Source organism: Mercenaria mercenaria, chromosome 12, assembly GCF_021730395.1.
Source record: "Mercenaria mercenaria strain notata chromosome 12, MADL_Memer_1, whole genome shotgun sequence".
Taxonomy (NCBI): domain Eukaryota; kingdom Metazoa; phylum Mollusca; class Bivalvia; order Venerida; family Veneridae; genus Mercenaria; species Mercenaria mercenaria.
In genome coordinates, this window is record NC_069372.1 from 68105852 (window position 1) to 68119341 (window position 13490).

A 13490-nucleotide genomic window follows, 5' to 3' on the forward strand; every position below is an offset into this window, starting at 1 on the left:
ACTGATACATGCATGTGTATAACACTGATACTTGCAGTTACTATCCATTTCTGACCCATGTGGGGACGGTATTAGTTACTTACAGATACTCTTCAAGTTATGACATATCAGTTACTTGCAGATACTTTTCCATTTCTAACCCATGTGGGGATGATATCAGTTACTTGCAGATACTTTTCCATTTCTAACCCATGTGGGGATGATGTCAGTTACTTGCAGATACTTTTCCATTTCTAAGCCATGTGGGGATGATGTCAGTTACTTGCAGATACTTTTCCATTTCTAAGCCATGTGGGGATGATGTCAGTTACTTGCAGATACTTTTCCATTTCTAACCCATATGGGGGTGATGTCAGTTACTTGTAGATACTTTTTCATGTCCGACCGATGAGGGATTTTTAGTTTTCAGTTACTTGTAGATACCCAACTGTTTCTGAGCTATGTGCAGAAGATGCCGGTTACTTGCAGATACTCTTGTTTCTGACCAATGTTGGAAAGATGTCGCTAACTTGCAGATACTCTTCCATTTCTAATCAATGTAGAGGAAGTTGACAGTTACTTACAGATTATACTCATAAACTTCTGACATATATGGGGAAGAACAAGTTATTAGTGGGTCATAATCCGAGCAATACTGGGTACGCTAACTGTCATTTGATTAATGAAAGAAGTGTTCTCCAACTGTGCTGGGAACACTTATATGGAACATAATGTCTACAACTGAATATGAAGAGTAAATAATTATATTAAAATTCTGATAAAAACATCAACAAGAGCTGTCTCCATAGGATGACACATGCCCCCGATGGCACTTTGAATGAATAGTTATGGCCGATGTTAGACCTACGGAGCTGGGTCTTGCGCGCGACACGTCGTCTTACTGTGCCACACATTCATGCGTAGTTATTCTAAAATCCATGCATGAATGACCTTTAACGTCTAAGTGTGACCTTGACCTTTGAGCTACAGACCTGGGCCTTGCGCGCGACACATCGTCTTACTGTGGTACACATTCATGCCAAGTTATTTGAAAATCCATCCATGGATGACAAAGATATGGACCGGACTCGCCCATCAATGCACTATCCTTTAACGTCCAAGTGTGACCTTGACCTTTGAGCTATGGACCTGGGTCTTGCGCGCGACACGTCGTCTTACTGAGGTACACATTTATGCCAATTTATTTGAAAATCCATCCATGGATGACAAAGATATGGACCGGACACGCCCATCAATGCACTATCCTTTAACGTCTAAGTGTGACCTTGACCTCTGAGCTACGGACCTGGGTCTTGCGTGCAACACATCGTCTTACTGAGGTACACATTCATGCTAAGTTATTTGAAAATCCATCCATCGATGACAAAGATATGGACTGGACACGCCCATCAATGCACTATCCTTTAACGTCTAAGTGTGACCTTGACCTTTGAGCTACGGACCTGTGTCTTGCACGCGACACGTCGTCTTACTGTGCCACACATTCATGCCAGGTTATTTGAAAATCCATCCATGGATGACAAAGATATGGACCGGACTCGCCCATCAATGCACTATCCTTTAACGTCTAAGTGTGACCTTGACCTCTGAGCTACAGACCTGGGTCTTGCGCGCGACACGTCGTCTTACTGTGGTACACATTCATGCCAAGTGATTTGAAAATATATCTATCGATGACAAAGATATGGACCGGACATGCCCATCAATGCACTATCCTTTAACGTCTAAGCGTGACCTTGACCTTTGAGCTACGGACCTGGGTCTTGCGCGCGACACGTCGTCTTACTGTGGTACACATTCATGCCAAGTTATTTGAAAATCCATCCATCGATGACAAAGATATGGACCGGACACGAAAATTGCAGACTGACAGAAGGTTCAAAAACTATATGCCTCCCTTCGGAGACATAAAAATGCCAGGCAGAGATAAACATAATTTCTCATATGAAGATAATATAGAAGAAGTGTCCATTTTACAACATAATCATCATAACTTTGAGCTTGATGTTGCATCATGGATAACAAACGTTTAAAACCACTGAAAAAACATTTACTCTAAAGACAATCCATTTGTTTTACATGAAAGATCAAACTTTTCTTCACTTTTGATGACACAATTTTTATTCTGGCTAAACCTCTCATGAAAACATTGCTCACTGAAAGACTACCTCTGTAGTTCAAGGACTGGTTAGCCTGGTGTCAGTATAATGTGGCTGGGTAGGGTATCATGTCATGTATCTACAGTGGGATATTCCAGTGAGGCAGCACTGTAAAGTATGGCATATTGTGCTCTCTTCTACAAGCAGACACTGTCATTTTTATGACAGAAAATTTGTTAAAAAAGAAACTCAAACCAAACACACATACACACACTAATTCATTGAAAAACTTTTCAGCCTTACAATACTGGATCAATTGTTCACTATGACTCAGAACTCCTGAATCTATATAACAATAAATATTGTGGATACCATAGCGGCACTTAAGCAAAGAAATGTCCCCTAAATTGTCTAGAAAATACAGCCTTACCTGTGGCGGGACCACATAATCAGCTACATCCCAAATTCTTCCATTTGTATTATTTGTAAGGTTATGAGTCTGAGCAACTCCTTTCAGCTTAGTTGTAACAGCGCCTTGTACGTTATCAAAATCTTGGTACCCCTTCTTAAATATAATGGCGTACCTAAAGATGAAAATAAACAGAATGTTAACATCTATTTTATTTTGTTAAATTGATAAACAGGATAAAAATAAAACCACCTAAAAATTTCATAAACAAGAGCTGTCAAGTAATTTTAAAATCCTTCCATTGATGGCAGAGTTATGGACCAGACAAGAAACAGACCATTTTAACCTCTAAGTGTGACCTTGACCTTAGAGCTAGGGGTCTGGATCTTGTGCATGTAAAATGTTTCATTATGGGGAACATTTATGCCAAGTAATTTCAAAATCCCTTGATGTACAGCTGAGTTATGAACCAGACATGAAACAAACCCAGTTAACATTTGACTTCCAAGTGTGACCTTGACCTTGGAGCTAGGGGTCTGGATCTTGTGCACGACAAATCGTCTCATTATGGTAAAATTTTATGCCAAGTTATTTCAAAATGCCTTCATGGATGGCAGAGATATTGACCGGACATGAAACAGACCCTGTTAACTTTTGACCTCTAAGTGTGACCTTGACCTTGGAGCTATGGGTCTGGGTCTTGCGCATGACACGTCACTTCATTATGGTGAACATTTATGCCAAGTTATTTTAAAATCCCTTCATGGATGGCAGAGTTACAGCCCGGACAAGAATTTACATATGCACGGACAGACAGTGCGATTTTAATATGACCACCTTTGGGGGCATAAAAATTACAAAGAAGACATAAGTTTAAACTTATCGTAAAGAGGTCTTATGTGTAATCTTATGGTAGAGGACTTTTGTGTAATCTTATTGTAAATGGCCCGAGAGTCGCTCAGGACTTTAATACAAACTTTACAGTAAGAGGGCTTTAATATAAACTTTACAGTAAGAGGACTTTTGTGTAAACTACTGTAAAGAGAACTTCAGTTTAAATTTCAATGTACAGGACTTTTGTGTTAACTTTATTGAAAAGAAGACTTTAGTGAATTTCACAGCAAAGAGGACTTTAGTGAAAACTTTACTGTTTAGAGGACTTTTGTAGAGATGGTACCTAAAAAAATCAAATTCATCTTTATAGTTTTTTTTTTGAGTGAAATGATAGCTAAGTGCACCAATTTTCTAAATATATTTATGGTTTTCCTCTTCTCCATGTCAAAAATAGAAATATTTGATATATAAAAAATGACTTTCTCAAAATATCTTTAGCAAAATGGACAACTCTTGTATTGACCGTTTTTCAAAGATTTTAGGACTTCCCAAATTATAGTCTATATCAAAAGCTCCCACAGCTAAATAAATTCAATAGAGTATAAGGTAAGTTTACTCTACTTTCAACATTTTGGAAGAGCCTATACTGAACTTCCTTTTGTCTTTTAACAAGAGCCATGTTAGACATGGCCAATCCCCCCGCCGGGCATATCATAACTGAAGGCTAAAGTTCCTGGCAAGTTAGTGTCTGAAAGTATTAATTTTGGGGAAAGCTTTGAAGAACCATTTAGTTGTGGTCCGCATCAGGGGTTTTAAAGATGTGGAAGAAAGAATAAGTCAGTGGTGAGGTGGTTTACTGCTAAATTTTATTAATTTTCATGAACAGTATAGCTATGATGTTTTTCTATATGGCTACTGTAAAAAGAAGGAATGGAAAGCTAACAGGGAACACGAGTGCCAGAATGTCACAATATATGCCCGTCACAGCAAATTTCTTTACTCTTGCAGCTGTATTTGCAAATGGAATTTTAATTTTGTGGTTGTTTAGTAATCATTGTAAGTCTTTTGTTTTTCTAAGTCCACAAAAAACTCCTTACCAGGTAGAGATATCTTAAAATACACGTAAAATTGGAAAGTAGCATCCATGTTGTACCACAAAAAAGTGGTCTTGTTTTTTCCCTATGGTCAGTTATAAAAATGTTACAATATAAGTTATTTATAGTAACAACTAAGGGAAGTTAATCTTAAAAAAAAAAAAAAAAAAAAAAAAAAAAAATTGCAAGTCCACAAAAGAATCTTTACCAGGTAGAGATTGGTCAAAATACACCTCAAAATTGGATGTAGCATGCATGTTTTACTACAGAAAAGTGGTCTCGATTTTTCCCTACGACTAGTAATGAAAAAGTTACAATAAAAGCTATTTAAAGTAACAACAAAGGGAGGTAATTCTAAAGAAGGGACCTGCGCATGACACTTTGTCTCACGATGGTGTATAATTGTGCCAAGTTACATCAAAATCCCTCCATGCATGAAGAAGAAATGCTTCGGACAATGTCATTCTTGTATCTGACCTTTGGCCTCTAAGTGTGTCCTTGACCTTAGCCCTAGGGACCTGGATCTTGCGCATGACATTCTGTCTCGTGGTGGTGAACATTTGTGCCAAGTTATATCAAAATCCCTCTATGCATGAAGAAGAAATGCTCCGGACAATTTTTTTAAGAAAATATGATAAAGGGGAATAACTCAAAAAATAGGCAAGGCAGAGTTATTGTTCTTGCACACTGCACTTCCTCCCAATGTGTTCTATCAGTGTATGACGTTTGAAGAAAATCCCTCCAGTACTTTTGGAGTTATGCTCCAGACAAAATTTTTTAAGAAAATAAGATAAAGGGGAATAACTCAAAAAATAGGCAAGGTAGAGTTATTGTTCTTGCACACTGCACTTCCTTCCAATGTGTTCTATCAGTGTATGAAGTCTGAAGAAAATCCCTCCAGTACTTTTGGAGTTATGCTCCGGACAAAATTTTTTAAGAAAATAAGATAAAGGGGAATAACTCAAAAAATAGGCAAGGTAGAGTTATTGTTCTTGCACACTGCACTTCCTCCCAATGTGTTCTATCAGTGTATGAAGTTTGAAGAAAATCCCTCCAGTACTTTTGGAGTTATGCTCCGGACAAAGATCGTTGCGGACGCACGCACGCACGGACGGAGAGCATTTCTAATATCCCCTTCGCCTTTGGCGGGGGGATAAATAAAGTCAAATTCCAAGACTAGCCAAGAGTCTCAAACGCTTGAAAAAATTCTGAGTGAAAGAGAATGACATGCTCTTTATTATAAGCTTACCAAAACCATACCAAAATTTTACCTAAAAGAAGTTATTAAAGATTTTATATTGTAAACAAAACCCTACGTCATTTTACCATCAATATTTTCCACTCATGAATGCATTCAATTCAGGTGATAATTGTTGATATATTTGTAAATGAGAGGCCCCAACAAAAGCCTTTTTTTCAAGTTGTGTAAACGGTATAAGTTTTAAATTAATGTTGATATCTGAAATTATCCGATTACTTTGTTTTCAACAATAAATAAAACACCTTTTAGTTTGTTTAGGGTAGTTGACCTGTAACGAAAGTCATCAAAAAAAGTAATCTCCATATGCTTTTTCAGCATTTATTCATTTTTCAAGGAAAGCAAATGATCGTGCTAGTTCCCTCCAGAGAATGTTTAGATTGAGAATTGCTTAAAATACATTACATAGAGTCATTACCTGTCAGCTACCTTAACATGTAGTAATTACAACTGCTACCTTAAACATTGTAATTATATTTGACGACAATGAATTTTTGTGTTACCAATTTAACTTTTTTTGTTATTTCTCATTGTTGGATATATACATTTTACATTTTGATATATAAATGTTGTGTAAACCAATGTATCACCATTGAGAACAATAAATAAACAACTCTGGCTAAAAGATCAAAACTTAATAACGTTTCTTAATGTCGTTAATTTTCTTCAAAGGAATGTATGCATTATTCTATATAATCTTCGTGCATTACTAAACTTTCTATCAGGGCCTCACTACAACTTACAAAATAACTGTCAGTGTAAGTCATGAGAAAAGCGTGCATATTGTATATTGAATACAAAGGGATTTAAACAAATGTAGGTCATATTTTGTCTGCCTGATAAGTTGTTTGAAAAAGGACCTATCAGATTTTTCTTTCACTTTTGATCAATGTTTAATGTTGGCTTCAGTTTATTGATCAATTCAGAGTTGTCCCCCTTTGATTTATTTGGGTAGGTACCATCTCTAACTTTTGTGTAACCTTTATAGCAAGAGGACTTCAGTGCTAACATAACTGTAAAGAGGATTTTTGTGTAAACTTTACAGTAGAGAGGACCTTAGTGTAAACATAACTGTAAAGAGGACTTTTGTGTAACCTTTACAGCAAGTGGACTTTAGTGCAAACATAACTGTAAAGAGAACTTTTCCATAAACTTTACAGTAGGGAGGACTTTATAAGTATAACTTACTGTAAATTTTTACGTATAGGATATATGACGAAAACGATCCAATATGTAAAATACTGGACTGTCCGAAGCGCGTCAGCGCTGAGGACCGTCCAGTATTTTACATATTGGATCGTTTGAGGCTTATATCTTACTTAAAACATTGTTTTTATGGCATAACCAATAAAAAAATACGTATAAGCCATTGACGTTAAATTCTCTTAAATTAATTCGGTTTTTATTCACTTTACCGCATTTAATAACAGTTGCTATATGATTATGAAATACTCAGTAGAACCTCATGACTATTTTACGCACGTTTTTCTCATAATGCATGACTGCGTTTTTCTCGGGTTTCTCGCCTTCGTAATATTGGACTTTCTTTAGCCCGGGATTCTCGTCATGCTATTAATTGTGTTTACACATGTACGGAATAAACAGTAGTATTATCACAAGTGGCGGTGGGAGGAAAGAAATTTTGTGACATTTTAGAAACAAAAAAAAAACTGGATTTATTTTAATTCATGTCAAGGGTAAAGTGATTATGTTCTTTTTATTTAAGTGTGAGCAAGGAAACTTGCTTTGCCAAATTAAAATATAGGGTATGGCGAATTAGGATAATGTTTCACTGAAAGGACAGCTGGAGAAAATGATTGCTGCATGTGCACTAAATGACTAAATGGGTTGTTTGTTTACACGCCTGGCAATATACTGTTGTGATTTATTAATTCAATGACAGTTTTTGTTGGGTTGTACATGAATTTGCCCGAAAATCTTCAAATTTAGTGCAAGAAGACTTATACAGAACAGACAATTTTAATATATTATCGGATACAGCTACTGGTAAGTCAAAACCATTCTAAACTTGTGATATTATTTTCGTTCCTTTAAACCGTTTAATACACGGAACATAACAGCCAGGCGGAAGCTGAAAACTAAGGAAAACTTGCTTTCAATATGAATTTTATCTATGCACTCGAAGCTACTCTTATTTAAGTTATTATCACAATGGATGTTTAATGTGGTCCCAACTGGAGTACTGAAAAATATATTTGATATCATTCACTTTGAATTTATTAGATTTATTTTCACTAAAATCTCAGTATTTCATAAAAAATAGCAGAAATAGAATATACGAGTACAAAATTAAAAGATATTTCGGCAAAACTAAGGTTCATGTAAGTACATGTGTCCCTTAATTGCAGTTGTTTTTCTTTTCCAATAGGCAGTCTCAGACTGAACAAATGTGAACAAATGCTTCATAGTTCATACTGGCATCAAACACAAGAAATGAAGGCAATTTGTTCTTAGTAGGGTGCTATAAACGTTTATCAGTTTATATTTTGAAAGGTTTATGAACATCCTGTTATTTTTACATTTTTTTTTCAATACGAATGTAATACTCAAATAAACATAAACTGTAACGATCAATACCGACAACAAAAACATGAGCTGCACCATGCGAAAACCATCCTATTGAAAAGGGGAAATAATTCTTCCAAAACTAAAGGCAACAAAGTTATTTTTGTTTCGCTTTGTATCATATGAAATGCTTAATAAATAGAGCAAGTTTGAAAGAAATATCTTTACTATTTTTCAAGAAATATTAGTCTATATGTCGAAAGCCCGATCGGACAATGTAACCAGCCTGGCAAACGCACTGTGTGGTTTTCTCACGACGCGGCTCAAATCATTTTCAGGGGTCTACATGAACATTGATAAACGTATAAGCATTTGTTTAGTTTTTTCTATGTACAGATGTATGGATAAATTCGGAAAAAATGGATTGTGACATAACAAAAATGAGCTATGTATACGAGGATGTAATGCTTCACTTAACTTTCGTAAATCGTAAATGATTATTACTATTATTTTTATGCTTCCCGAAAGGCAAGAATATAGTTGACACTTTGTCCGTCATTCCGTCCGTCCGCCCGTTCCGTAGTATAACTTGAAAAGTATTAACGGCATTTTATTAAAATTTCACATAATCATAGAGGCCATTGAGACAAAGAGGAGTGTTACAGGACCATAACTCTACCTTACCTAGCTTTTGAATTAGCTTCCTTTATTATACAAAATACGGCTTGTCCGGAGCATTACTTGAAAAGTATTATGACATTTCATGTAAACTTCACAAAATCATAAAGGCCATTGACAGTACGGCCTCAAAGAATTATCATGATTGGTCTAATAAAACTGCTTTTTAAACAGAGAGCAACATATTCTTGCACAATTTTTGAAACTGGAAACGTGAACAATATTGAGAAAGTTGTTGCTCTAGGAAGTTGTTGTTTAGGGAGTAAGACTACGTTGATGCATGCAAAATATGTATAATGCTATTTTTAACTTTTTGCGATTTTGTCCATATATATTATGCATCAAGATCTATACATAAAACTTAGTTTTGATATTAATTTTCCTTTTTATTATCAGTACTGTGTTATTATATTGGACTGCTTTCATTTGATTATAATATTTCTATATGGAATTTCACTACATGTATTGATAAATATTGGACTACACGAAAACATTAATTCTGTATATAAATCGTTTTCCTCGTGCAGTCCAATATTAAATACACAGTCCAATATTAAAATAATATTGGACTCCACGTGGAAAATACTGTACTAAGTCCCATTGAAAGCAGTCCAATATTAAAAATACAGTACAGCGAGAACAAAGGAGTGACGTCATGACAATGTTTTAATTTAAGGATAATTTTAGTTTAAACTTTACTGTAAAGAGGACTCTGGCATAAAATATTGTAAAGAAGACTTCAATGTGATATATTGACATAAGTATGTTATCTTTTCACTAAGAGAAGAAGGGGTTTGCATTAGTTATTTGGAAAAATAGCTTGGTATCTGGGCAAAAATGTTGATATAAAGTCAATTTTAGGATAAAATTGCCTGATTTAAAGAATTTTTATGAGGAAGCAGCCTGTAAATGGCCCCTACAACCTAAGGAAATAAATTGCCAATATAGATTTTTGCAACACATCTGGACAGTTTCATAAGAATTACAACATGTAACAATTCTTCAGTTCTAGCTAAGATTTTTTTTCTTCTTTCAAACAAAAAGATCACACAAAGTTTAGAAAAGGCTGCCCTTAAACTCACCCCCCAGATAAAGACTTAAACACAAGAGCTGTCACAGGAGACAGCGCGTTCGACTATTTCAATGCTGGATTTCAGTGCTGGATAGTGAAACTGGGCACATCTGAGAAAACTGGAGCTGTCACTGGAGTGTTTAATGACTCCAATCATGGATGAAGATATTGCACAATAGCTTGAGTCTGTGTAAAAAATATTAAGTAATCATGGTAATAAGAGAGGTAAAGATAAAGCGTATCAAAATATCATGTCAGTATAATTCTAAGCAAAAAGGGGGCATAATTCATATAATACTTGTGCAAGAGTTATGCACCTTTTGTCATATGATGTGGGTGATGATATGGAACAACTGCTTCAAGTTTGAATTAAATCCATTTCCTAATAACTGAGATATAGTGAAAATGCATCAAGTAAAAAGGGGGCATAATTCATGAAAAATTGGTCCAGAGTTATGCACCTTGTATCATATGATGTGGGTGGTAAGGTGGAACAACTATTTTAAGTTTAGATCAAATCCATTTAGTAATAAGTCAGATAAAGTGAGAGTGCACCAAATTAACCTGAAATTCTAAGTATAAGGGGGGGGGGATAATTCATGAAATATTGGTCCTAGAGTTATGACCCTTGTGCCATATGATGTGGGTGATGACGAGGAACAACTATTTTAAGTCTGAAGCAAATCCATCAAGTAATAACAGAGATAAAGTGAATGTGTATCAACACTTTAGCCTGAAACTTTAAGTAAAAAAGGGGAGTAAATCATAAAATACAGGAGTCACAGTTATGCCCCTTATGTCAAATGATGTAGGTAGTGATGATGAACAATTATTTTAAATTTGAATCAAATCCCTTGTGAAATAACACAGATATAATGAAAATGCATCAAAAATAACATAAAATTTTAAGTTAAACAAGGGGGCATAATTCATTAACAAGAGTGCCAGAATGTCACAATATACGCCCGTCACAGCAAATTTCTTTACTCTAGCACCTGTATTGAATTTTGCAAATGGAATTTTAATTTTGTGGTTGTTTGGTAGTTATTGTAATTCTTTTATTTTTCTAAATCCACATAAAAACTCCTTACAAGGTAGAGATACCTTAAAATACACTTAAAATTTGAAAGTAACATCTATTTTGTACCACAGAAAAGTGGTCTTAGTTTTCCCTACGGACAATTATAAAAAAGTTACAATATAAGTTATTTATAGTAACAACTAAGGGAAGTTAATCTTTAAAAAAAACAAATTGTAAGTCCACACAAACATCCTTACCAGGTAGAGATTGGTCAAAATACACCTCAAAATTGGATGTAATACGCATGTTGTACTACAGAAAAGTGGTCTCGATTTTTCCCTACGACTAGTAATGAAAAAGTTACAATATAATTAAGCTATTTATAGCAACAAAGGGAAGTAATTCTAAAGAAGGGACCTGCGCATGACACTTTGTCTCATGACGATGTACAATTGTGCCAAGTTTCATCAAAATCCCTCCATGCATGAAGAACAAATGCTCCCGACAAAGTCATTCTTGAATTTGACCTTTGACCTCTAAGTGTGACCTTGACCTTAGACCTGGTTCTTGCACACGACACTCCTACTCATGATGGTGAACAACTGTGCCAAGTTTCATCAAAATCCCTCCATGCATGAAGAAGATATGCTCTGGACAAAGTCTTTGGACGCTGCCCGCCCATCTGCCCGCCAGGGGCGTTCCCATATTTTCAAACGAGCGTATAAAAATTGGTGCCAGAGTTATGCACCTTGTGTCATATGATGTGGGTGATGATGTTGAACAACTATTTAAAGTTTGAATCAAGTCCATTAAGTAATAACTGAGATAAAGTGAGAGTGCACCAAAACTTTAACCTGAAATTCTAAATAAAAAGGGGGATAATTCATGAAATATTGACGCAAGAGCTATGTCCCTTGTGCCATATGATGTGGGCGATGATAAGGAACAACTATTCTAAGTCTGAAGCAAATCCATCAAGTAATAACAAAGATAATAAGAAAGTGCATCAAAACTTCAACCAAAGTGCGGACACAGAAGGATGCTGGCGCCGGGTTGAGTAGGATAACTCTCCATACTTCGTAGAGTCAAGCTAAAAACCCAGCTGTTAGACTCAAGTAAAGATAACTATTAAACATTGCCAATGCACTTGACTGAAACACTCCCAAAAAATGTCAACATTGATAAAGAATACAGGACTAATAAAGACATGAAATTGTCCTGTATAGTTTATAAAATACTGATTAAATATGAGATAAGATGATGTCCATGAACTTGAATTCTCAAGAAGATAATTTTATGAAATTTATACCGTAATTTCAGCAATTACGCACTCACACTCACTCAGCTCATGCCAAGAAAATTTCATTTCAGATTCAGTAGGCCTTTAGCTCAAGAGAAAATACAGGTATGTACAAGGGAAACAAAAGCAAGTTATGTAACACAATGCAATCATGTCTATAAGCGCAAGCCTCATGTCTATAAGCACAGATTTCTGTTCAAATATTTAATTTAAGGGCATTATTGAGAGAGTAATTACTAAGCAGGACCCAAAGGGCACAAAACCCGAGCCTAGAATTTATTATTATATAAGCTATATTTGCTCACCAAAGGCTTAAGACATGGCATTTACCTTGAACAATTTGATTCAATCAAAAGATTATATGAAATTAAATCTGCTCAAAAAAAAAAAAAATAAAAAAATAAAAAAATATGGGATCCATCAGGTATTTGGAAACAAGCAATTAACTGGAAGTTCAAAAGACTTGATCATAATATAACATACCTGTGGTTCTGTACTTGAAATTTAATAACTGCACTACCAGTATTATTTTTATTTATTTATTTATTTAATGTTTCTTTATTACTTGCAATATAAAACAAAGCAGTGGCTCAGTGGTAGTGTCCGTCAAACAAGGGTTCAACCCCAGACTGGAATCTATCGCAGTCAGGACCAAACCAAATACTTCATAAAAATGGTTCTTAGAAGCTTTCTTGCTAAGCACTCAGCATTCAGAATATAGTCCTAGCACCAATCAGCAGGGTGTCAGTCAATGTACTGTGATTGCTCTAGTCTGCTTTATATATTATTTATATATTATTGTTTCTTGTCAGGTTTAGAACCACATCAACACAATTTAGCCAAGTTAGAAACTTTTGACGTTTTTGATGTCACCCTTGTTGTCACATATCTCGCTCTTTTTTGTGAAATTTTGTCCCTTTTAAATCATTTTGACAGAATTTCACCCTTAAAACCTTTAGACAATGCTTCCTCAGGTCAGATAGAAGGCTCTTTTGTACTAGTGGGGTCCACTTGAACCAAAATGGTACACCCTATATACCCATAACAAGTCATATAGGCCTAATGAACCATATTTTACGTAATAAGAAGTTGTTTATTAAGGCCATACCAAACTGATTTTAGTTCTTCGAAACAACAACATCAAACATTTCACCTTTACAGAAACATTTGAAAATTGTGCTGCTGATAAATGACAACAA

At 35.3% G+C, this 13490-nt stretch overlaps 1 protein-coding gene across 4 annotated transcripts in view; it reads right to left on the reverse strand.

The window, feature by feature from the left end:
* Positions 1 to 13490, reverse strand: part of LOC128547437 (P2X purinoceptor 4-like) — a 58449-nt gene that overhangs the window by 41262 nt on the left and 3697 nt on the right. For all 4 annotated transcript variants that reach the window (XM_053520285.1, XM_053520286.1, XM_053520283.1 and 1 more), the window contains exon 2: positions 2530 to 2683. In XM_053520285.1, the coding sequence (XP_053376260.1) occupies positions 2530 to 2683 (154 nt within the window). The remainder of the gene's footprint in view (positions 1 to 2529; positions 2684 to 13490) is intronic.